At 40.1% G+C, this 26,536-nt stretch overlaps 3 protein-coding genes and 1 long non-coding RNA gene across 4 annotated transcripts; 2 read left to right on the top strand and 2 right to left on the bottom strand.

The window, feature by feature from the left end:
- LOC113466643 (CDGSH iron-sulfur domain-containing protein 3, mitochondrial) lies at positions 1-3,456 on the bottom strand. The gene is made up of 4 exons (XM_026822229.1): positions 3,278-3,456; positions 2,604-2,817; positions 2,264-2,440; positions 1-1,130 (listed from the first exon to the last, which is right to left on the bottom strand). The coding sequence occupies exons 2-4, from the start codon at positions 2,667-2,669 to the stop codon at positions 948-950; spliced, it is 426 nt and encodes a 141-aa protein (XP_026678030.1). The 5' UTR covers positions 2,670-2,817; positions 3,278-3,456; the 3' UTR covers positions 1-947.
- A 158-nt stretch (positions 3,457-3,614) lies between these two features.
- On the top strand, positions 3,615-20,318 carry LOC103507336 (gamma-tubulin complex component 3 homolog). Its single transcript, XM_026822216.1, has 16 exons — positions 3,615-3,853; positions 4,101-4,408; positions 5,043-5,179; positions 5,563-5,627; positions 5,983-6,081; positions 6,216-6,337; positions 6,720-6,899; positions 9,931-10,197; positions 10,780-10,916; positions 11,829-12,170; positions 12,763-12,967; positions 14,011-14,191; positions 14,453-14,463; positions 14,921-14,958; positions 17,702-17,906; positions 19,970-20,318. Exons 1-16 carry the CDS (start codon positions 3,772-3,774, stop codon positions 20,156-20,158), a joined length of 2,568 nt encoding a protein of 855 aa, XP_026678017.1. The 5' UTR covers positions 3,615-3,771; the 3' UTR covers positions 20,159-20,318.
- Positions 18,246-19,252, bottom strand: LOC113466644. The gene is made up of 2 exons (XR_003390984.1): positions 18,611-19,252; positions 18,246-18,539 (listed from the first exon to the last, which is right to left on the bottom strand). It is a non-coding gene; the product is annotated as an uncharacterized LOC113466644 (long non-coding RNA).
- Positions 20,172-26,316, top strand: LOC113466642. The gene is made up of 6 exons (XM_026822228.1): positions 20,172-20,919; positions 21,076-21,317; positions 22,728-23,800; positions 24,132-24,311; positions 25,293-25,597; positions 25,747-26,316. Exons 1-6 carry the CDS (start codon positions 20,195-20,197, stop codon positions 25,832-25,834), a joined length of 2,613 nt encoding a protein of 870 aa, XP_026678029.1. The 5' UTR covers positions 20,172-20,194; the 3' UTR covers positions 25,835-26,316.
- The last annotated feature ends 220 nt before the right edge of the window (positions 26,317-26,536 follow it).

Raw genomic sequence — 26,536 nt, 5'->3', positions numbered from 1 at the left:
AAATCGGACGATAAGAGTAAAAACTCGATCTTTATTGAACAGTATTGTCTTCTGTTGGAAATTAACATTTTTACTTTCTAGTAGGTACATACTAAATTGATTAGAAAGTGTTTGCAATCGGTAAAAAAAATTGACTCATCACAACGTACGCTAAATACGAGAACAATACAAACTCAAATGTCCTTTTAACAGGCTAATGATTTTATTGAACACAAAATCTACATGCTAGAAAGCACCTATTGTGCTTGTAGCCTGGGCTATAATAATAGTTAACAAAGTAAACGCCTCTACACATTTGTTAACATAGGATAACAAACCATTAACATGTTTAATACTATTGAATATTATGAAATCTGTGATGTTTGCTTCTCTTTTCTCTTACTCTCTTTCTTACTTTTTTGTCTTCTCTGATTTTCATTTTTCTTTTGCTCAAATAATCATCTGTTTCTGATTTTATTTGCGTTTTTAATTTTTCCCTCTGATATTATGAAATAAACTATACAACTCTTGACAGTATTGTAAACAAGTCATCTTTTGTTTTTATTTCAATTTATTTTTTTAATTTATGCAGTCCTACTTATTAAACATTTCAAAGGTATTATTTAACAAATGCATTTTCGACATCATCTATAAATACTACTTGAATTTATTATTTAGAACAAGGATTTACTTACTAATGAATTTTTTGTGCTTCATGAAAAGGTAAAAAGTTAATGAATTCTTGTCATAAATAGTAATTTTATTGCACCAAAAGGTACTTTTACATGCTTCCTCCACTGCCACAGAATACCCTAAAGCTATGACAAAGGAAAGTTAAAATCTCAAGGTCAAGCTTTTTAGCTTGAACACTTTTCTTGGCTGGCTGCAGAGTTGAAATCCAACACATGGTTCCTTCAGGTCTAGACTAGACAAATTCCCAGTTAAATTCACCAGGGAAGCAGCTACTTTTAATTTGGGAATTTAGCTTGAATATCTTCATCTCTGTGGGTGCCATCACAGAAAGGTCTGTGTTTTGTTTGCTTGCAATTACACAGCCAATATTCTTTAGTTTCTGCAACCTTCACCTTGATGGGTTTTTCTTTGATAAATTTGCTCCAGCCTTTCTCCTTGTGAGTGCCATCACAGAGGGGCTGAAATGAAAATTGGTTTTATTAAAGAAAGGTACATACTTAAGAAGTAATACTATAAGTATAGAGTACCAACTTCTAAAATACCGGTAAATCGTGAACTTTGACGTCACGGCATACGCTCCCGTAGGCGATAACGTCACATCAAATGTCCCGACATATGTATAAGAATTTGAGAAATGGCAATAACATTGTCTTCCTACTAAACTGTACATATTTTTACTGTCAATTTTGTGATACACATCGTTGACAAGTAGGTACCTAATAAAATTCATAGTTGTAAGATTTTGTTTGATTATTTGTGAATTATTATCTTATCATTTGAACAGATAAATGATAGTGTACAAATGATCTACTCGATGGGAACCTCTGGATTTCCGCAGAGCTCCTATACAAACATTGGCAGTGATGCTTCTAACTCAACGATTGTGTCTTCTCAGAAAAACTCAACTTCCATTCCAAACAGTAAGTATGAAACTAGAACTTGGCCTGGCACACTGCCTTGTACTTACTCAGATTTAATAGCATTTCATAGATAAGAACTCTAAGTAAGTAGGTACCTACGTACGAGTATGTGTTTCAAATTTAACTTTAATCATCCCTAAAGGGGATTTAGCTTGAAAAAAATTGGCATCTACTTAAAATGAAATCAAGTTGATTTTAATAGATTTACAAAGTAAATATACCTCCTTAGTTAAACATTTGATTTTCTGTACTTACACTTATTTTGTTTTTATACTCCAAAAACTTCAACAACAAATCTGAGTGTTATCCATTGAAATGAAAGATGGGATTACTAATTTGATTTTTATATAACTTGTTTCAGGTAAAGACAGTGGTAGGAAAAACTGGAAAATTTCCTCTAGTATCAGTAAAATTAGCAGTAGCAGTCCAGTTCGTGTGAACTCTCAATTTCTTGATTCTTGTAAGTAAAACTCTTCAAAGATTTTGAAGCTCAAATTGATATGTGACAATGACTTTTACAGGAAATTCTAGATATTTAGTATTTGCATACTTAGTTTTTTTTTTTTTTTTTTTTTTTTTTTTTTTTTTTTTTTTTTTTTTTTTTGTGACAACTGCCCAAGTCCACACTTAAAATTAAAGTGGTCTTCGAGTGCTTGTTACTAAGATCTCACCTGACTTTTGCTATATCCACAGAGGCACCACAGGTAAACTTTATCCTTCTCAAGGACCATTTTGTACGGTTTCTTATCATAGGGCTTCCCGTTAGTAGCTTGTTTGGTCATATTGTCATAGTCATTAAGCAAATTTACCGGCAATAATTCTTCTCTAATTTTGGAATACTTGGAAACCTAGGGGAAAGATAACATGATAATATTATGGACTTTTGAAGGATTATTATCTGTACATAAAATGGATTTATTGGGCTTGAACATATATTATGATTAGAGTTAGATTGCATTCTAAATAATTCTGCCAAAGGTTGATCACATATTGTGGCTGGGTATAACTTACCTGAGATTGATTTGATGCCAGGAGAACCCTTGAAAATGGTTGAGACAGTCTACTAATGGAAATCATTTTGATATAGGTATTTGGATTTTTATATGAGGAAAGAGTAGGTTAAATATGTATTTTTGACGTTGTGAAGAAAATGTACAAATCTGTTTGTCACAAAGTTGATGTGTGTTGCATCATTACAAACAAGAAGGGATTACTGTGATGATAGCTGAAAGAGGGAAGACAACCAAGTTATTAGGAGATATCTTGGTAATCATGCAAAAGTCATGTCCATGGAAAAGAAAAGCTTTTTGTATTTAACCTAACCCTATAATAACACTAATCACTGCTCTAATTGTGAAAACTCCTTTTTGTGTTTAACCTAACCCTATAATAACACTGATCACTGCTTGTTTGTGCCAGTTCCTCTGGTAGCAATATTCCACGGAAGTGACTTCTGCACAAGTACCAATATCTTTGAAAATTTAAACATTGAGATCTGAACAATAACCTGAAAATTGAACTAGACCCTCATGAGGCTGAGTTTGGTTATTGTATGTTGTACAAGCAGTATGTCCAAAGATGGATAAAGCCAGGATTTACCTCCAGAGTTTTCCCTAAAATATTCAATTTTTGTCTTAATTTTTTCTATCCCCTTGCAATAAAATGCCCGTGATCTTGATACATACCTGAGATCTTTTCTGAGGTCCTTTTCAATAAAAGAAAGAGCTTGAAAACTGTGGTCCGAGTCTCAACAGCTGAACTAAGAGTTCCTTTACAGAGTTCTGCCCCAAAGCCCAAACCCAAAAAGACCAAACTCCAAAGTCAAATTTTTCCGGACCCAGGTCCCATGGAAATGGAAATTTGAATTTTTTGAATTTTCCCGGCAACCGGAAAATAAAGCAAAAAAGACGCGTTCACACGATCTATGAAATATTTTCTCTCTGTGCGCATAAAAAAGGCGGGACCACAGAGCGGTCAGCTGTTTCAAAAAATTTCAAATTTTTGTAAACAAAAAGTGGAAAAGCAGGAAAAGTGAGTGAGGGTGGAAAATTGATTTTTTCTGGCATTTTCAGTAAAATTTGTTTGAATGTATTAAAATGTAGGATAAAGTCTTTGAATGGAGCAGTTTTAACATTCCCCAGCTTCCCCTGTTCTATAAAATTAATCCTAGCACATTAAAATGGCACCGACCAGAGGTGGAGGCAATTCAAATGACCCATTGGAAGTACTATGTACCTGCATTGCCAGTGGTAATCAGAATGGTAAGTTGAATAAAAGCACCCTATCTCCCTATTTTTTTTTTTTTTAAATGGTCATCATGAAAATGACTAGTTGACTGTCCATCCCCAATTTAGTGTGTGGATCAACACATTCACACTAGGTAACATCTACTGATTTACTTGTTTAATGCCAGTGTAAATCCAGCTTTAGGAATCACACCTTGAAGTCCAACCGTTTTTGTTTCTCAAAAGTACATTTTCTAATGTAAATTTCTTTCTTTTCTTTCAGTGGATCTCAAAAAACTCAGCAAACATGCACTACAAATTCTAATGTCCTCCGACACCCTGAGTACCAGCAATTCTCTCTCTGAATTAGACGAACACACCTTGATTGATAACATCAAATGTCAGATTCGCTTGGTCAACTCAGACAAGCATGCCACAATATTTGAAAATGTGTACAGGAAGCTTAAACTTCTTGATATAAACTCATCGAGCAAATTAGACATTCTCAAGTTTCTTCTCAAGCTGAGTGAGTTCAGTGCCAGGAGATCTCACAATTCAAATGTTAATGTTTTCCATACCAACCGTCTCAATGTAAGTATGAGAAAGCAGGATGAATTAATGAAATAATAAGTTTATTTTAATAAATTAACAAATAAATGATAGTAGATAAGCTAGTAAGTAAAAACAGAGGGTGAATATTGTGTCTTTTAATTGTTGAAGGATTGAATAAAGGACAAGGGTAGAATTTATATGATAAGAAGAAGGTTTATTGAAAGAGAATCATGTACAGATAAAAAGATGTCCCAGAACTGGGAAGAGTTTTTCCAGTTGTTAAATTTGTTGCTAGGTGACAATATGTTACTGGGTGGTTGTTGTTTTCAATACTGTGTGTAACTATCAAAATATACCACAGTGAATCAAAGAGAAAAAAAAGTGTAAAAAATATCAAAGGGAGCTGAAAATTATTGTAATTTTTTTACATATGTATAAGAATTTGAGAAATGGCAATAACATTGTCTTCCTACTAAACTGTACATATTTTTACTGTCAATTTTGTGATACACATCATTGACAAGTAGGTACCTAATAAAATTCATAGTTGTAAGATTTTGTTTGATTATTTAATGATTTGGATTTTAGAATAGATTTTATTATCTTTATCAGGGTGCAGTTGTAACTCATGTGTATTTCACAGAGTATTAATTTACTTCCTCTGTATTTTCAGATGACCCGGCCATTCTTCCTTCTCATCAGTCAGTGGATGGTGGAGGGAACATTGCGCGATCCCCATGGAGAATTCTTTGTGTGTGAAGATAGTCATCTGAATAGTAGCTATGTGTGGGAGGGGAAGTATAGACTGAGGTAATTCTAGAATCTGCCGACAAAAGCTTAAAACGGGCCACAAAATACGATTTTATCCTGTTTTACTTCTCTTGCGTGCAATTTCTAAAACAGGGAGGAGAACAGCTAACCAGTCTAGCTAGCTGGCAGTTCTTCAAAGGGTTCTCTCTGCTTTTAAAGACCAAGCACAAGTCTTCACGATGGTTGACCGCGGTTCAGGACGAGCCAATTAAACATGGCTAGAGACCATCACGCTGGTGTATGTCTGATAGAGGAGATATTTTCTCTACTTTGTCATCTTTCGGCTATAACTAAAGCCTCTACAACAACAACAACATGTTCTCTTAGGCGCGTTTCGCACTGAGGTAACACGTCGCAAGTAGCAAGTCGCAAGATGCTACTGCTTACGTCCTGAATCTGTTTTTAACGATTGTGTCTTCTCAGAAAAACTCAACTTCCATTCCAAACAGTAAGTATGAAACTAGAACTTGGCCTGGCACACTGCCTTGTACTCAGATTTAATAGCATTTCATAGATAAGAACTCTAAGTAAGTAGGTACCTACGTACGAGTATGTGTTTCAAATTAAACTTTAATCATCCCTAAAGGGGATTTAGCTTAAAAAAAATTGGCATCTACTTAAAATGAAATCAAGTTGATTTTAATAGATTTACAAAGTAAATATACCTCCTTTGTTAAATATTTGATTTTCTGTACTTACTTATTTTGTTTTTATAATCCAAAAACTTCAACAACAAATTTAAGTGTTATCCATTGAAATGAAAGATGTGATTACTAATTTGATTTTTATATAACTTGTTTCAGGTAAAGACGGTGGCAGGAAAAACTGGAAAATTTCCTCTAGTATCAGTAAAATTAGCAGTAGCAGTCCAGTTCGTGTGAACTCTCAATTTCTTGATTCTTGTAAGTAACACTCTTCAAAGATTTTGAAGCTCAAATTGATATGTGACAACGAATTTTACAGGAAATCCTGGATATTTAGTATTTAATACTTAGTTGACTATAATTAATTTACTATCTATGATTGTTGTTTGCAGCCATTTCCAGAGTGAGTGTGTCTGAAAGAGAGATCATTCAAGATCTAATATTTTGTTTGCAAGGGATAGAAGGAAAATTTATCAAGGCTGATGGCAAACATGGCTTCAAATTGGACCCCAAGGTATTTGTGATTTTAATTTAAAATAATTATTACGTATTACATTACTATTACTATGAAATGTGATGGCAAACATGGCTTCAAATTGGACCCCAAGGTATTTGTGATTTTAATTTAAAATAATTATTACGTATTACATTACTATTACTATAAAATGCAGTTTTTTACTTCCTATTTTTTCCACAAAAAAAAAGTAGAAGCACAGAATTGTGTTTGTATGTGCACAAAATGTAAACTTAAAATATGTGCAAAATTAAATTTCCAGGAACCTGAGGCATCTTTGCCACTTATTCCTAGTTTAGACTTGGAAAAAAAAAGTTAATACCCAAAAAAGATGTTACTATTACTACCCAATTGTCTCATGTTGCTCCCTCTTTGATTTCAGGTTCAAGTAGAGCGGAGAAGCATTGTGCTGTGTGTAATGGAGTTGGGATTACTCTACAACACCGTAGCATCGTACACTACTTTGTCCAAACACAAGGGTTTTGTACGACAAGGCTTAGTGTGTGCTCTGCGGGAAGAACTGTCCAACTATTATCATAATCTCTGCCTCATACAATCTCAAGTAGGTATTTAGTTTAACGATTTTCTCAAGCAAGGCTCGGGTCTGATCAGCGAGATGGTTCACTTTAGTCATCAGTTCCAATATTACATTTCATTATTTGTGTTCTCTTGGTTCCTACAGAACTGTCTTCACTTCTCAAGCAAGGCTCGGGTCTGATCAGCGAGATGGTTCACTTTAGTCATCAGTTCCAATATTACATTTCATTATTTGTGTTCTCTTGTTCCTACAGAACTGTCTTCACTTCTCAAGCAAGGCTCGGGTCTGATCAGCGAGATGGTTCACTTTAGTCATCAGTTCCAATATTACATTTCATTCGAAGTGGTGGAGACAGCGTGGCAGAAATTCGAGAGTCTGGTGCACCAGGCGACCAGTTTGCGAACCGTGATTGAAGAGCATTTTCATTCGAAGTGGTCGAGACAGCGTGGCAGAAATTCGAGAGTCTGGTGCACCAGGCGACCAGTTTGCGAACCGTGATTGAAGAGCACGGCCATTTCCTTAGGTCTATCCTGGAGGGAACCATGCAGGATGAAAAGTCAAAGGTAAGGACCCCATGGTCCGGTGGTAACGCGGTTGCAGAAGGTCCCGGGTTCGATTCCCACAGCCGAGAACTCTCGACTCGACAGTGGAACAACGACTTATTTTTCTGATGTCCTTAAATGGTAATTTCATTTACTTATAGGGAAATACAAAACGGGTAGTGAGATTACAAGTTTCTACCAATATTGGGCACTAAAATACAATGAATACATTTTTTTGAAGAGGTTTGATAGAGGGAACTGTAACTGCTAAGGTCTTATCGTCCCGAAAGTGAAGAGAGAATGAAGACAGGAGAGGAGAAAACCAGCTGTTACGAGAACGAACTATATTATTTGTTTAGGATAAGATCCGCCCCAGGCGGAAATCGAACCCGCGACCCAGCGCTTACAATGTAGACGCGCTACCCTCCAAGCTAACTAGACTGACTTTCTTGCGGCTTAAAAACTTACGTGGTTCTGCTTTTTGGGTTTCAGCATTTCAAATTCCATCTGGCCAGCATCACGAGTTGCATCTTACCATTATGGTAGGAGAAATATAACTTGAATCTGGCGATACGGTAGGATTCATGTCCAGCATGAAGCTACAGATTTACTCGCTACGGTCGGCTTGATTTTTACAGATAGGAGGCGTTACGGTAGGACGTGCCTAGGAACTTGTGTATCTTTTGCTCCTTTCAAATGCAGACTGAAAAGCCGGTGTTTGTTTATTATGATTCCAAAGCATTCGGAATTATAGTCCGAAGATTTCCGAAGAAGACAAAAAAAACCAGATGTTTCTATCTCAACTAGGAAAAAAAAGAAAATAAATTAAAAGCGAGGGAACAATTTCATGTGTGACATGAAGCCTACCACAAATCGCTTTTCGGAGGTTTCATGTCTCACATGAATCCTACCGTATTTGAAAAAAATGTTTTGTTTACGTCTGACTGTAACAACAACGCTTGAGTTTCATGTGGGACATGAATCCTACCGTAAGAGCGATTCTGGTGAAATTGATTCTGTACGCAAAAGGCTAAGATCTAGTGAAAAAGCGGTGTAAAGTGAGTAAGGCTGGTGTTTTACGGTCGAGTGTACTGGCGGGCGGAAAACACTGCCTTTACATCTCAAGCCAATAAATTATACCGGTATTACCAATATACCAATTTATTATGACGGTTTCACCGACGTATTATACCAATTTTCCACCGGTTTGAACGGTGCTTTAGGTCTGTTGAACCTCCTCATTTATTTGGGAGGGAGGTGGTACCTATGAAACAACATAATATCAGAAGGAACATTTTAATTTGATTACATTGACCACTTCTCTATTTTTTTTTTTTTTTTTTTTTTTTAAGAGGTTTGACAGAGGGAACTGTAACTCTAGGGTCTTATCGTCCCGAAATCGGAGAGAGAAGGAAGACAGGATAGGAGAAAGCCAGCCGTTCCGAGAACGAACATTATCCCATCAGGATAAAATCCGCCCCGGGCGGGAATCGAACCCACGGCCTAGCGCTTACAAGGCACACGCACTACCAACTAAGCTAACTAGGCTGGCAAATAAAATACCTATGTAGAATGTCAACTAACGCTAAATTTTATCACAACTTGAACTTGAACCACCAACCTCCAGATCGGAAGTCCAACTTGGTATTGTAGGATTTAAACATACTCAGGGCCGTATTTAGGGGAGGGGAGGCAGGGCCGGATTAGCGCCCCGCGGGGCGCGGGGCCCCCAGGACCTACCCCCTCCCTACTAGAAAACAATTATACCTACCTAATTCATTTGTATCAATCATTACCTACGAACTACGAGTTTTGTTATTAAAATGTATTTTGCCGTTTCCGTTCTTTACACATTGAAGTTTTAATGTTTGTGAGCACATCTTTCATGCAAAATATCATGCAACATTTTCTTTTTTTTTTTAGAAAAAACCCATAATATCTAGTGCAAGTCCTCAAAGCGTGGGGCCCCAAAAACGCGGGGCCCGTGGCAGTCTGCCATTCTGCCTTATGGGTAATCCGGCCCTGAGGGGAGGAATTGAACCCTCTCCACCCTCGGGCTCTTTTTTGCTCCTAAATATAGATTTTATATTATGTCCTTTCAATATTTAAGCTTGACTGATATATCAGTCAGGGGCAACTTTTATGACATTTCGTGGTGTCTGATATATCAGACGAAGTACTTTAAGGGGTTAAGGAAACTTGCCTTACAGAAGGTCCATGGTTCGATACCCACCATTGACACAAAATTGCACTGGTATTTTGACTACAAATATTTCAAGACCAGCCTAGTTAGCTTGGAAGGTAAAGTGCCTGTAAGCGCTATGTCTGTTCGTCCCCGCGGGAAATCGAACCCGAATATTCCGTCTCCAAATCGAACTTACAAATATTTCAAGACCAGCCTAGTTAGCTTGGAAGGTAAAGTGCCTGTAAGCGCTATGTCTGTTCGTCCCCGCGGGAAATCGAACCCAAATATTCCGTCTCCAAATCGAACTCTATAACTCTGCTTTTTTCAGGCATCTTCCGGTAACACGTCGTCGGCTAATGTCATCGACTCCCCGATGTCCGAGGAACATCTCTCCTCTACACTGGGAGGTTGCAGCTTCTCTCTCCTACGTCTCATGACCTGGACTCGAACCCAAATGTCTCGGTTCCAATGCTTGTCTGATGTGCTGGGGGCGTCAGACGGTCTGACGGGCGGTGAGCTGATCAGCTCCGTAGCGAGATATATTCACGTGGGCAGTCCGGAGCTGTTGCCGTGTGTCACTGGGTTGTTGTCTTCGGTAAGTAAATTAAATTTAGAAAATAGATAATCTGTCCTTAGATTAGGTTTAAAATTTTAGATAAACCTGCCCTTGGATTATGTTACGTAATTACATGACCTGACCTTGGACTACTTTTTATTTAAAATATGAGCTGTTGCCGTGTGTCACTGGGTTGTTGTCTTCGGTAAGTAAATTAAATTTAGAAAATAGATAATCTGTCCTTAGATTAGGTTTAAATTTTTAGATAAACCTGCCCTTAGATTATGTTACGTAATTACATGACCTGACCTTAGACTACTTTTTATTTAAAATATATTTTCTCTTTTACTTTAAGTAGGAAAGTAGGTACGAATAAAAATGAATTTTATAGTTGACAAATAGTAAATTAAGCTCTTCGAACGCGATATCCCCAAAAGTAAAACGACCTACTGTCCGTAGTGTCAAAGCGCCTAAAAGGAAAAAAATGTGAAAGAGCTATCAGCATCTCCACAAATAATTCATGATTTGGATTTTAGAATAGATTTTATTATCTTTATCAGGGTGCAGTTGTAACTCATGTGTATTTCACAGAGTATTAATTTACTTCCTCTGTATTTTCAGATGACCCGGCCATTCTTCCTTCTCATCAGTCAGTGGATGGTGGAGGGAACATTGCGCGATCCCCATGGAGAATTCTTTGTGTGTGAAGATAGTCATCTGAATAGTAGCTATGTGTGGGAGGGAAAGTATAGACTGAGGTAATTCTAGAATCTGCCGACAAAAGCTTAAAACGGGCCACAAAATGCGATTTTATCCTGTTTTACTTCTCTTGCGTGCAATTTCTAAAACAGGGAGGAGAACAGCCAACCAGTCTAGCTAGCTGGCAGTTCTTCAAAGGGTTATCTCTGCTTTTAAAGACTAAGCATAAGTCTTCACGATGGTTGACCGCGGTTCAGGACGAGCCAATTAAACATGGCTAGAGACTATCACGCTGGTGTATGGCTGATAGAGGAGATATTTTCTCTACTTTGTCATCTTTCGGCTATAACTAAAGCCTCTACAACAACAACATGTTCTCTTAGACGCGTTTCTGGGTTCAGCCACCTCTGCCATTCTCTTAATGAAAGTTACGACTGAGATATCTTATCAGAGTTATCAGACGCTGCGATACCAGCAGATCAGCTGAGCAAACTGTTGAATTGACCTGGTTATGAACTTGAGTCCTTTTGAATCTCAAGATGGTTGAGGTACCACAGAGGTCATCTTAAGGCGGTTTTCACACTGAGGTAACACGTCGCAAGTAGCAAGTCGCAAGATGCTACTGCTTACGTCCTGAATCTTGTTCAAAGAAACATGAACTTTCACATTGGAGTAACAACTAACAACATGTGACAATAAAAATGAACTGCGTAGGTATCAAAAAATATTTTTTCCCACAAACAATCACAAGTAGCAACTAACAAAACTCCAGACTGTTGGTGTTGAAGTAACACTGTTACTTGTTTCCAGGGTTCAAGTAGCAACATGTATCCTCAGTGAGGAAGGTTTCATTTGAAATAATGGTCTGGTCTTTGAAGATGCATGCTACGTAGCATCTTGCGACTTGCTACTTGCGACGTGTTACCTCAGTGTGAAAGCCGCTTTAAACTCATTTCTTGTCTGACTTGCAGTGAATCCAAGATCCCTTCGTTCATGAGCAAGCTCACCGCTGAACAAATCCTGCGGGCGGGTATCTGCATCAACTTTCTCAACCACATCTGCGACGAAAAAACGCCGCTGGCGGGAACTCGGAAGGTCCTACGTGATATGGAAACCAATGGGGACCTTCTCTCAATGGTTCGACCATGTAACCAACTGAGCGCACTAATAGAAAGCGCGTACAGTGAGAACTCCAAGATGGTGCTGAGTGTATTGGTGAAGAAATTTGGTCTGTATCAACACTTGCAGGGTCTGAGGCGGTATATGTTGCTCGGGCAGGGCGACTTCATTCATTGCCTCATGAAACTGCTCATGTAAGTTGACTCAACAAACACACACAAAAAGCCCAAACTGAGGCTTAGGTGTAGGGGCTGGTCAGCCCCAAAGGACGGGTTGAGCTTCTACGAATCTGACTCAACAAAAAAAGTCAATTTGATTTTCTAACTTGAATTGTCAAAATCAGCTCCCATAGTGTAGTGGTCACAGCACTCGCCTTGCACACGGGAGGCCCGGGTTCGATTCCCGGCGGGATCAAAAAAAAATTGTATCATTCAAATGATTGATTCCGTGACTAGCTGTTGCGGGGCCCACTCAGCCTCGTGAGGAAAATGAGTAGCCATGTAAATATGCATAGCAACCGGTGCCAGCAAGGTAGGTAAACATTGGGCGCTGGATTATTGAGATATTTGGAAAAATCCTACAATGCTGCAGTGAGCTCCAAAGTTGTGATATAATAACACAAAGAAACGGCATTTATTTATTTAACAATGTACAATGTGATTTCTCAATTTTAGCCTTAATTGATTGATCTCAGGTACCATAAACTTTGTACAAAACAATACAGTCAATAATATACCTGAAATGATAGAAATTTGTCTATTAAAATCTCTGTCCCTTTCACTCCAGAGCGGAACTGAACAAGCCAGCTAGTCACCTTCACTCCGCGTACTTACATGAAGTCCTGGATGCTGCTATACGGGGTACGAATGCTCAGTTTGATGACAAGGAGGTGCTGGCGAGGTTGACCATCAAGACCCTGGTTGTATCCAGTAAGGATTTGGGCTGGGATATCTTCGTGTTGGATTATGACCTGAATGGACCTCTGGAACAGGTGAGAAACACTATACTTCTGTAAGGGGGCACGGTTGGTCCAGTGGTAACGCGCTTGCTTGCCATGCAGAAGGTCCCAGGTTCGAATCCCACCATCGACAAAAATTTGTACTCATTTTTTCGATTGCAAATATTTCACCGAGGGACTTTCTGGTGTTCTCGTGTTGACCCAGCACCTCAATGGGAAGTATTGTGTCTCTTATCGCCCATCTGATGAGGGACATACTACGAGATGGGCATGCTACGACACAGACCTGTCATTATTGACTGCCAGAAGCCATTGGAGATAGAATAAAAAATTTCTAAATCTTCTGCAAGATTCATTTGGCAAAGTAATTGAACAAATTACAAGGAAATTGTGTTCTTTATTTGCACGTTGAGACCCGTGTCTAGCATATATGCTAGACAGAGAACTTTTTTGAGTACCGTGTAGCACATATGCTAGACAGACCTTCTGTTTGTTCACATCGAGCCTTGAAGATTTGCTAGACGCTACTGAGTCTTTCTTGTGCTAATTGAAAACTCCAGATCTTACAGAATTTTTCTGTGCAAACGGTTTTTGCAAATTCCGAGTAATAAAGAAACTATTTTTTCCAGTATTATTTTTAAGAGATGTTTAACATGAAAAGTACAGAAAATGTATTATTTTTTACATTTTTATTATTTATTGTTTTATGATAACAAAGTATGCATCTAACTTGGTCGGAATAAAACAAGAAATGCAAAAAATGCAAAAACCTGGGTAAGTCGAAATTTCGACGAATACATTACTTTCCTTATTATAAGATAAGGAAAGTAAAAAAAAAAAAAAAAAATGGAGACCATTCTCTTTTACTTGTCTACAAAATCTAGCTATTATATTAGTGTAAAGAATGCCTTTTGTCTAGCATATGTGCTAGACACGGGATAAACAAAGTTTTTACCGAAAACTTTCCATTCTGCCCGCGTATAGCACATATGCTAGACGCGGTGATTTAATGAGAACCCCTCCGGGCTCCAGGGAAATATTAGTAAAATGGGTATGGGTCTCAATGTGTTTTTCAGATCCTGAGGGTGAAAGACAGTCCATATAGTACAACATTCAAGTTCCTCTGGAGTATGAAACGACTGGATCATATCCTGTCCATGATCTGGGAGAAACAAGTGTTTGCCACCAAACATCTGAGGAAATTACCAGGTAATGAAACACTGGCTGTACTTCTTATTCTTGTTTTATTTTTAGCCAGTAGATTAAGCTCTTAAATCCACCTCTTCCCAATAGATCACTGAAGTTGAGCAACACTATACTTAAGTGGTTTTTGGGTGATTGTCTTGGAAATGAACTAAGGGATTGCCGGCTAGTTTAAATCAGTACCGTGCATATCAAATTTTAAATATGTAAAGAAATTTTATTAATCCTCTCGTTTATTTTTGTCCTCCCTCGCCTATGAACTCGAATCACTTGTCCTATTCAAATCTCCTCTGAAACGGTGAATGTAAGTCTGAGGCCCGGTTCGAGTAAATTTGGCTGAAAATTTTTTTACAATCTAAAAATCCATTTTTTTTTATTTTTTTTTTTTTTCGACTCGACAGTGGAACAACGACTTATTTTTCTGATGTCCTTAAATGGTAATTTCATTTACTTATAGGGAAATACAAAACGGGTAGTTAGATTACAAGTTTCTACCAATATTGGGCACTAAAATACAATGAATACATTTTTTAAAGAGGTTTGATAGAGGGAACTGTTACTGCTAAGGTCTTATCGTCCCGAAAGTGAAGAGAGAATGAAGACAGGATAGGAGAAAACCAGCTGTTACGAGAACGAACTATATTTGTTTAGGATAAGATCCGCCCCAGGCGGAAATCGAACCCGCGACCCAGCGCTTACAACGTAGACGCGCTACCCTCCAAGCTAACTAAACTGACTTTCTTGCGGCTTAAAAACTTACGTGGTTCTGCTTTTTGGTTTCAGCATTTCAAATTCCATCTGGCCAGCATCACGAGTTGCATCTTGAAATTTTAAAAAAAAAAAAAAAAAAAAAAAAAAAAAAAAAAAACAAACATTCTCGAACCCGATTACTGCAGCCACATGGGTAATTTTTCAAGATTTTTTCACCAAAATGATATTTTAAATCAGCTGTCTGATCAGTGAGATGGTTCACTTTGGTCATCAGTTTCAATATTACATTTCATAGTGGTCAAGTCGCTCGCCTGGTAAACAGGAGGGCGCGGGTTCGAACCCAGCCGAGGCATGGAATGTTATCCTTATTTATTTGAGTAATTAATCACATAATAATAGAGCTCTAATCTTACGTATTCTTGAGAGTTCATTGCAACGGTCAATACATTAATTAGACTTACTTTATCATGGACACACGGACATTAGACAGAGCTCTAAGTTAGGTGATGGAGAACACGTCCGGTGTTAACCTCGCCTAGTGGTTACCTTCCACTCAAGAGTCTATTTATTATTATTAGAATATTAAATATAGAAAAACACTACTATCGTGTCGCGTGAGCTCATGGGAGTCAGAAAGATATAGTTCAAAGTTTTCCCATAATATTGTATGTAATTTCGTTCAGGACAGCTACACTACTATCACGTGAGCTCACGTGACGTGATAGTAGTGTGTGTTTACCTTTACGTTACGCACAAATCCATTTGTCTTGAACGCCCACTGTTGATTTATTGTAAATTTACTCTAGGTTGTTGAAAATGAGTGAACATTTATAATGTACCGAATTTTTATATTATTTGTTTTAAAGTGTGCCAGAACTCTAGCAGGGAACACAGCAAGTAGTTCCCATTTATGTGGTGTACATTGCTTCCGATTTTTCTCGTATGATTCTTACTCATATACTCATTTTGTAAAACCCGAATCAAATATTAAGTGCTATCTATTTATTACTAACAAATACAACTAGATACTCTCTTCTATTCATTTTTATGGTCTGGTCTTTGAAGATGCATGCTACGTAGCATCTTGCGACTTGCTACTTGCGACGTGTTACCTCAGTGTGAAAGCCGCTTTAAACTCATTTCTTGTCTGACTTGCAGTGAATCCAAGATCCCTTCGTTCATGAGCAAGCTCACCGCTGAACAAATCCTGCGGGCGGGTATCTGCATCAACTTTCTCAACCACATCTGCGACGAAAAAACGCCGCTGGCGGGAACTCGGAAGGTCCTACGTGATATGGAAACCAATGGGGACCTTCTCTCAATGGTTCCGTTCATGAGCAAGCTCACCGCTGAACAAATCCTGCGGGCGGGTATCTGCATCAACTTTCTCAACCACATCTGCGACGAAAAAACGCCCCTGGCGGGAACTCGGAAGGTCCTACGTGATATGGAAACCAATGGGGACCTTCTCTCAATGGTTAGACCATGTAACCAACTGAGCGCACTAATAGAAAGCGCGTACAGTGAGAACTCCAAGATGGTGCTGAGTGTATTGGTGAAGAAATTTGGTCTGTATCAACACTTGCAGGGTCTGAGGCGGTATATGTTGCTCGGGCAGGGCGACTTCATTCATTGCCTCATGAAACTGCTCATGTAAGTTGACTCAACAAACACACACAAAAAGCCCAAACTGAGGCTTAGGTGTAGGGGCTGGTCAGCCCCAAAGGACGGGTTGAGCTTCTACGAATCTGACTCAACAAAAAAAGTCAATTTGATTTTTTAACTTGAATTTTCAAAATCAGCTCCCATGGTGTAGTGGTCACAGCACTCGCCTTGCACACGGGAGGCCCGGGTTCGATTCCCGGCGGGATCAAAAAAAAATTGTATCATTCAAATGATTGATTCCGTGACTAGCTGTTGCGGGGCCCACTCAGCCTCGTGAGGAAAATGAGTAGCCATGTAAATATGCATAGCAACCGGTGCCAGCAAGGTAGGTAAACGCCGTATTATTGAGATATTTGGAAAAATCCTACAATGCTGCAGTGAGCTCCAAAGTTGTGATATTACAAAGAAACGGCATTAATTTATTTAACAATGTACAATGTGATTTCTCAATTTTAGCCTTAATTGATTGATCTCAGGTACCATAAACTTTGTACAAAACAATACAGTTAATAATATACCTTAAATGGTATAAATTTGTCTATTAAAATCTCTGTCCCTTTCACTCCAGAGCGGAACTGAACAAGCCAGCTAGTCACCTTCACTCCGCGTACTTACATGAAGTCCTGGATGCCGCTATACGGGGTACGAATGCTCAGTTTGACGATAAGGAGGTGCTGGCGAGGTTGACCATCAAGACCCTGGTTGTATCCAGTAAGGATTTGGGCTGGGATATCTTCGTATTGGATTATGACCTGAATGGACCTCTGGAACAGGTGAGACTATACCTTTTTAACGGGGGTCCAGTGGTAACGCGCTTGCTTGCCATGCAGAAGGTCCCGGGTTCGAATCCCACCATCGACAAAAATTTGTACTCATATTTTCGATTGCAAATAATATTTCACCGAGGGACTTTCTGGTGTTCTCATGTTGACCTAGCACCTAAATGGGAAGTATTGTGTCTCTTATCGCCCATCTGATGAGAGGCATACTACGAGATGGGCATGCTACGACACAGACCTGTCATTATTGACTGCCAGAAGCCATTGGAGATAGAATAAAAACTTTCTAAATCTTCTGCAAGATTCATTTGGCAAAGTAATTGAACAAATTACTAGGAAATTGTGTTCTTTATTTGCACAATTACTTCGAAATTATGTTTTTACTAGCTGAATTCCGTCGCTATTGCATCTTAGAGCTGAGGAGTCTGCAAGAGGCGTTCATACAAAGCTGTGAGAAGGAACTGAAGAGGCGAACCGACCTGGAGTTGAAGATAGAAGAGTATGGAACGTGTGAAGAAGAACAGAAAAAACATGAGAAGTGTATGGCCAAGTTTCGAACGAAGCTGATCCCGGATATGAAAGCACAGTATACGTCCATTACGAAGAGTTACCATGTGAGTGGACGTATATCATCGTATTATTTTAGCAGCTTAAAAAATGATCTTTCTTCCTTTTCTTTTTTTAGTCTGTCTAAAATAAAGAGAAAAAAAATTTCTGACCTATATTCAAATCCAAAATATGTACTCACCTTTATTGGGTACACTAACTTAATTTCTTAAAAAGAAAAGCTACAGAAACCTTCCTTATGTGTTTAAAATGTAGATTTGTAGATCTATAAATAAATTCCCCTTTTGCATGTTAAATAAATTCCCGAATTTAATTCGCAAAATTAAAGCTCCTACGATGGCTCGCAACTATGTCGTAACCAGTGAACCAGTTCAAGTCCCTGTACAGGCCCGCAGTCAGACGTTCTCGGAGTCACTGAATACGATGCTGTGTAAGCAGACGAAGAGTGTAAGCTTCGCGTTAGAGATTGAGAATATTGACTCCCCCAAGCGATCCGCGCTGGAGACGGGAAAGAAAAAGTCGGGGAGTAAGAAGACGAAATCTTGCTGTATTGATTAGACCAGCTACTCCCTATCAGGTAGACCTGACATGTACGGATGAAAAAGTCCACCTGTTAGGTCTATTTGATAGCTGATGAACACACACACTATCAGGTACACCTGATCAGGTCCGTCTGATAACTGATGAGCACACACACACTATCAGGTAGACCTGACAGGTACGGCTGAAAAAGTCCGCCTGTCAGGTCTACCTGATAGTGAGTGGCTGGCGTTAGAATGGGAGACGATGGTTTCTTGTGTTGCCAAAAATTACGTAATGCCGTCCGTATGTCTTACGCTTTGTGGACATCAAGAACAGAACCCACCTATAGACTAATTATATGTATATATCACGTTTCACCCGAAAAGTTTTTTCTTCTTGTCTATTTGTAGCACCTATACAACGTCTTTCTATCGTACTAGCTTTACCAGTAGAGGATTATCCATCTTCACTTACCTATCCTACTTTCAGCACATTCGTAATACGAATAGTATGTATTATGTATCACCATTACAATACGAGATCGAGCGGATTTCGAACACATCTTCATGTCTTCTCACAGTTTCTTTTGTCCATACACGGTGTATTTTAAGTCAGCTATGTGTGATTCATTCCTAGTAGGCCTTTGATTAATTTACCGGATATGAGGTTCATTTTCAAAGTTGACATGAATTGCAGGGAATAGAATAAGTTGTATGAATTTTTTAAATAATTGTTTTCTCTCAAACCATCCATTGTAGAATGTTCTTACAATACGCACAAATCCATTTGTCTTGAACGCCCACTGTTGATTTATTGTAAATTTACTCTAGGTTGTTGAAAATTAGTGAACATTTATAATGTACCGAATTTTTATATTGTGATGTTCACCTTCTTTTTTTTTTTTTTTTTTTTTTTTTTCTTTTCTTTTTTTTAGTCTGTCTAAAATAAAGAGAAAAAAAGTTTCTGACCTCCAGTTCAAAATATGTACTCACCTTTATTGGGTACAGAAGGAGCTTTGAAAATTTAACTTAATTTCTTAAAAAGAAAAGCTACAGAAACATTCCTTGTGTGTGTTAAAATGTAGATTTGTAGATCTATAGATAAATTCCCCTTTTGCATGTTAAATAAATTCCCGAATTTAATTCGCAAAATTAAAGCTCTTAAGAAAAAAATCGTGCCCATCTTGCTCCTACCGTGATCTAACTCTCGTCTCCCCTTCAAAATATTTAACTCTACACTGTCCCCCCTGTTCACAGTATTAACCCTACACACTATCCTCTGTTCACAATACTGAACACACCCACGGACCAATGGCTGAAACTTTGGATTTAGGCTCTAGGGACCTCAAAACGTGTTTTGGCACTAAAAACCGACCATCGAAATTTTGACCCGATTACATTACTTTCCTTCCTATAGGATAAGGAAAGTAAAAATCGTGCCCATCTTGCTCCTACCGTGATCTAACTCTCGTTCTCTCGTATCCCCTTCAAAATATTGACCTCTACACTGTCCCCCTGTTCACAGTATTAACCCTGACACACTATCCTCTGTTCAAAATACTGACCCCCCAAACCCTGTTTGTTCACAGAGCACACTGAAAAAATTCCTTCTCGACCTCTCCACACATCCGAACGTGGCGCTCAAACTTCTCAGCAACCGGTTAGACTTCAACGAACACTACCAGCGCTCCCACGCGGAACTCAGCGAATGCGTCAAGTTTCGACGCACGTCAGATTACAACGCGAGTCCGTCTGCGTCGCTAGACCGCGGTCTGTGACGACCGGAAGTTAGCGTCGATAGCGATGACATTGAGATGCGAGGAATCCATGACATGGTGTATCGGAGCGGTGAGATAATCCATGACTTGGAGCTGTATAGAAGAGTTTATGGAACTCAGAGTGTGACCGAATGCGGTGGATCCCTTGAATATGATGTGAGAAATGAGAGAGATAAATATTATCTGATGTCTGGAAGTATTGAAAGTTACGGAGACAAAGTTGATCCTTGTGGTACGCCATTTCAAGAATCAAAACCTTCCGAGCCAATCCACAAACTCAGTACAAGAGAGCTGGAAAGAGTCCATGATATCGACTCGTATGAAACTACCAGCAAAGGAGAGTGGACACGCACAAGTGGTTTTGAACCTTGTTTAACAATTCGAGATCACAGGCGTGACGAAAGTCCAACAAGAAATGTACGAGAAATCCTGACCCGAAAACAAGACCCGAGTGATGAGAAACCCTATGTGAGTATTACGGAACTGTTTGGGTCTCAGAAGCCTCCATATCTGAAAGTATCGGAACATATCACAAGTCCTACTGGGGGTAATGGGCCACACAAGGGCACTGTGCCATATTTAGAACGAAGAACAGGGGGTAATGTGCCATGTGGGGACACTTTGCCATATTTAGATCAAGATCGTGGCGATACTTTGCCATATTTACCTGGAATAGATCAAGAGCCAGACCATATTGTGACCTATCAACGTCTCCTGGAATCCAACCCTATCCACGACTCTGTACCAGACACGAGCACGATGTACCCTTGTCTGAGCGAGCGGTTCGACTTGGCTCACATTTTGCCCTACTATAGCATTCCGGAAGCGTTCAAAACAGAAAATATTGAGACATCTCATGAACAACGTCTCCTGGAATCCAACCCTATCCACGACTCTGTACCAGACACGAGCACGATGTACCCTTGTCTGAGCGAGCGGTTCGACTTGGCCCACATTTTGCCCTACTATAGCATTCCGGAAGCTTTCAAAACAGAAAATATTGAGACATCTCATGAAACTCATTTTGGAACAACACTAGATCATGGTCCCTGTCATATAAAACGGGAATTTGAAAATGTACCTGATATGGCGTATGACACCATAGACTTGTCTCGCGATACAGCAAGCTTGAATTCCAAAGGTCATTCTCGTGGGATAGATATATCTCACGATACAAGCCTGAAATACAGGCGAGATTCTCGTGGGAATGCCTCTTATTTGGATCAAGTTGTGCCTCACACATCAGAGGTCTATGAAGATATGGTTGTACCCCACGAAGCAGATACCTTTCATGAAGGGATGCTTCTCGGATCAGCAAATAAATATCCAGACCAAGGGAAACCCCAGGCTGGTCTGGCTTCAGACCACATGATGGCTTCAGACCACGCGAGGTTCTTGCAGGAGGTCATCCTGGGACCTGCAGACTGGGCACGTGATTCGCCTGAGAAGTGGATAGCCTCCGGTGTCACCCAAGAGGAGCTAACCAAAGCTAATCTGGCTAAAGGGAATGTTAGTGAAAGTGATAGACAGGGGAAGAGTTGGACCCATGGAGCAAGTAAGGATGGGCTAGATGGATCTGGGCATATTAGACAACAATATGGAATGTGTAGTGGACAATATGAAATAACTGGTGAAACAAAGGGATCTGGGCATATTGGACAGCAACATGAGATGCCTGGTGGACAATATGAGCATATCAGTGAAACACACAGACAGCGCAAGTTCCTCTGGAGTATGAAACGACTGGATCATATCCTGTCCATGATCTGGGAGAAACAAGTGTTTGCCACCAAACATCTGAGGAAACTAACAGGTAAATTAAATACTGTACCTACCTCTTATGGCCGGGGGTCACAGTCTGAGTTTAAACTCGGTTTAAGTTTAATCCTGACACTCGTATTTATGAACAAGAATGATCGTTCTTAGATCAGTCTCAAGTCAAAATTGACCAATCAAATGCCTTGAGACTATGCTTAGCACGAACTTAAGAGCCAGCATTTTGTTCATAAATATGGGTGTTATTAGTGTAGTTTAACCCAAGCAAAACAAGCTGGGCCCGTCCCTCCGGGAACTTTTTAGCCCGTAGTTTATTCGATCGTGATTAGACCGGTTTTAGCGTCACCTATGTTGAGCTACGCCGAGCAAGGCCAATAAATGGATGGGTGAAAAGGAATAAAGGGAGAACGGGCTCTAGTCTTGATTTTAAATCATTACATGAAAGTAAAATCAAAAATCAAATCAATAATAATAAACTGAATATTAAACAAATTAGGTAGGTACATATGTAGGTACTGATTTTCTTTAACCACGATCGAATAAACTACGGGCTAAAAAATTCCCGGAGAGACGGGCCCAGCTTGTTTTATTACTATCGTAATAATGAAGGAAGGACGGGCTAAAAACTTTAATCCTCGGCTTGAGCAATCTGATTTGCTAAAATTTTTGAATTCGAACTCCGATGGTGATGTCGGGTGCACAATATTGCTGGCCGCTAGACGTCGGTATGACACCATAGACTTGTCTCGCGATACAGCAAGCTTGAATTCCAAAGGTCATTCTCGTGGGATAGATATATCTCACGATACAAGCTTGAAACACAGACAAGATTCTCGTGGGAATATCTCTTATTTGGATCATGTTGTACCACATAGATCAGAAGCCTATCAAGATATGGTTGTGCCCCACGAAGAAGATACCTTTCATGAAGGGATGCTTCTGGGAGCAGCAAATAAATATCAAGATGACCAAGGGAAACCCCAGGAACGTCTGGCTTCAGACCATATGATGGCTTCAGACCACACCAGGTTCTTACAGGAGGTCATCCTAGGACCTGCAGACTGGGCACGGGACATGCCTGAGAAGTGGATAGCCTCCGGTGTCACCCAAGAGGAGCTAACCAAAGCTAATCTGGCTAAACGGAATGTTAGTGAAAGTGATAGACAGGGGGAGAGTTGGACCCATGGAGCAAGTAAGGATAGGCTAGATGGATCTGGGCATATTGGACAACAATATGGAATGTGTAGTGGACAATATGAAATAACTGGTGAAACAAAGGGATCTGGGCATATTGGACAGCAACATGAGATGCCTGGTGGACAATACGAGCATATCAGTGAAACACACAGACAGCAATATGAGAACATTAGTGCAACACACAAACAGCAATATGAGATCAGTACAACACATAAACAACAATACGAAACACCTAATGGCCACTATGACAAAGCTAAATCCCACGCACCTATCACCCATAGTGACATCAGCACAAGTGACCCAGACAACTCCAAAAATTCCTACGTTCTCCGAAAACACTACGAACGGTTCCCGAACCTGCCCGATCTGGGTCGGGAGTACTCGTGTTTCTCCGACTATAAACCCAACTACGATCTCACCGAATCTCGAGACCGGTTGGATCAACTTCGCGCGAAGCTGATTAATAAATCCTTTGATGAAATCAACGTTAAGCTGGAGGAAGACGCTGACATACTTACCGTTGAAATGAACGAGATAGAGGGAAATATGGGTGTGGGAAGTGTGGATGTGGCCGTGGGAAGTATGAATGTGGCCGTAGGAAATATGGATGTGGCCGTTGGAAGTGTGGAGGTGATTGTGTTGACGCCGGAAGAGATGAGATTACTGGAGGCATGTCAGTGGAGAGGTTATACAGGCAGTAGGAAGGGAGTACTCGTGTTTCTCCGACTATAAACCCAACTACGATCTCACCGAATCTCGAGACCGGTTGGATCAACTTCGCGCGAAGCTGATCAACAAATCGTTCGATGAGATCAACGTTAAACTAGAAGAAGACGCTGACATACTTACCGTTGAAATGAACGAGATAGAGGGAAATATGGGTGTGGGAAGTGTGGATGTGGCCGTGGGAAGTATGAATGTGGCCGTAGGAAATATGGATGTGGCCGTTGGAAGTGTGGAGGTGATTGTGTTGACGCCGGAAGAGATGAGATTACTGGAGGCGTGTCAGTGGAGGGGTTATACAGGCGGTAGGAGTTTGAGTGTGGACGATAATGTGATTGGAGGGGCGCGGGGCGACCATTTGGCAACACCGCGTGAGTGTAAAACATCGCGAGATCATATGACAACGCCGCGTGACAGTAAAACATCACGTGATCATATGACAACACCGCGTGAGCACATATCGAAATCACGTGACTATACGGCCTCACTGCGTGACAAGGCAACGTCACGTGACCAAACGGCAACACGGCCAGGGAAAAACCGGGCCAACTCGTGCGACCAACTCCTCCTTGGCAGATGTGGCCGTAGGAAATATGGATGTGGCCGTTGGAAGTGTGGAGGTGATTGTGTTGACGCCGGAAGAGATGAGATTACTGGAGGCGTGTAAGTGGAGAGGTTATACAGGCGGTAGGAGTTTAAGTGTGGACGATAATGTGATTGGAGGGGCCCGCGGCGACCATTTGGCAATACCGCGTGAGTGTAAAACATCGCGAGATCATATGACAACGCCGCGTGATAGTAAAACATCACATGATCATATGACAACACCGCGTGATATAACGACATCACGTGATCATACGACAACACCGCGTGAGCACATATCGAAATCACGTGACTATACGACCACATTGGGTCACAAGGCAAAGTCGCACGACATAACGGCAACACGGCGAGGGAAAAACCGGGCCAACTCGTGCGACCAACTCCTCCTTGCTCTGAAACAGCCATGTGTTGAAGAAAAGAAAGTGAAATAATGGGAATTTTTTTTAGGGGGTTTCATAGAGGGAACCGTAACCGATAAGACCTCGTCCCGAAAGTGACAGGCTAGGAGAAAGCCAGCCTTTCGGAGAACGAACCTTATCTGTTAAGGACAAAATTCCCCCCAGGCGGGAATCGAACCCCCGACCTAGCACTTACAAGGTAGATGCTCTACCCTCCAGGGCCCAAGCTAACCAGTCTGGCAATAATAGAAAATAATAAAATTAGTGGAGGTGTCAAAATTACCAAATTTATTGAGTCTTCATTTTATGAACGCCTGAAAATATATATATGGTTATGCAATGTGCAGAGTACAAAACCCAAACTACTTCTCTACAAGAGGGATAGTCAAAACCGATACAATCACCGTGTGACCGTACTTTATACACCGCGTGAGCACATATCGAAATCACGTGACTATACGGCCTCACTGCGTGACAAGGCAACGTCACGTGACCAAACGGCAACACGGCGAGGGAAAAACCGGGCCAACTCGTGCGACCAACTCCTCCTTGGCAGGGCCAACATCCCGAGTGTCAACAAGGTCGACCTGTTGGTCAGTCACTTCACGATGGCTCGCAACTATGTCGTAACCAGTGAACCAGTTCAAGTCCCTGTACAGGCCCGCAGTCAGACGTTCTCGGAGTCACTGAATACAATGCTGTGTAAGCAGACGAAGAGTGTAAGCTTCGCGCTAGAGATTGATGTGGTTCTCGAGATAGAGCGATCAGTGTGTGAAATGTGAATGAGTGAATGGATCTCGTTCTTATAATATAAGATTTTGCACCCTATTGCTTTAATTTCAGATCCTGAGGGTGAAAGACAGTCCATATAGTACAACATTCAAGTTCCTCGAATATTGACTCCCCCAAGCGATCCGCGCTGGAGACGGGAAAGAAAAAGTCGGGGAGTAAGAAGACGAAATCTTGCTGTATTGATTAGCATGGGAGAAGTATGGTTTCTTGTCATTCCTCGATTTCTTTTGCCTTAAGATACCAAATAGTGAAATACCATTTGGTATTATTAGGTCTATAGAAATGGAGAAATCACATTGATCTCAGGTACCTACCATAAGCTTTGTGCAAAATAATACAGTATGGTTTCTTGTGTTGTCAAAAATTACGTAATGCCGTCCGGATACCGAATGTCAAAACATTATGTTTTGTTAACGTGAAGAACAGAACCCATCCATAATTATACTAGTTATATCACGTTTTAAATCACCCGAATTTTTCTTCTTTCTTGTAATAGCACCCATGCAACGTCTTTCCATCGTACTAGCTTTAGCAATAGATGACTGATTATCCATCTTCAATTACCTATCCTACTTTCAGCACATACGTAATACGAATAGTATTGTAATACCATTGCAGGGAATCGAATAAATTGTATGAAATTTTAATTTTATTATTTTCTCTCAAACCATCCATTGTGGAATAACCTGCCTCGGTGACGTAGTGGTCAAGTCGCTCCCCTGGTAAACAGGAGGGCGCGGGTTCGAACCCAGCCGAGGCATGGAATGTTATAGTTATTTATTTGAGTATTTAATCACATAATAATAGAGCTCTAAGTTAGGTGATGGAGAACGCCTCCGGTGTTAACCTCGCCTAGTGGTTACCTTCCACTCAAGAGTCTATTTATTAT

The sequence above is a fragment of the Diaphorina citri genome, unplaced genomic scaffold (assembly GCF_000475195.1).
Source record: "Diaphorina citri unplaced genomic scaffold, Diaci psyllid genome assembly version 1.1 scaffold305, whole genome shotgun sequence".
Classification (NCBI taxonomy): Eukaryota; Metazoa; Arthropoda; class Insecta; order Hemiptera; family Psyllidae; genus Diaphorina; species Diaphorina citri.
The sequence above is the reverse complement of the archived record's forward strand: the minus strand, read 5'-3'. Positions and strand labels throughout refer to the sequence as shown.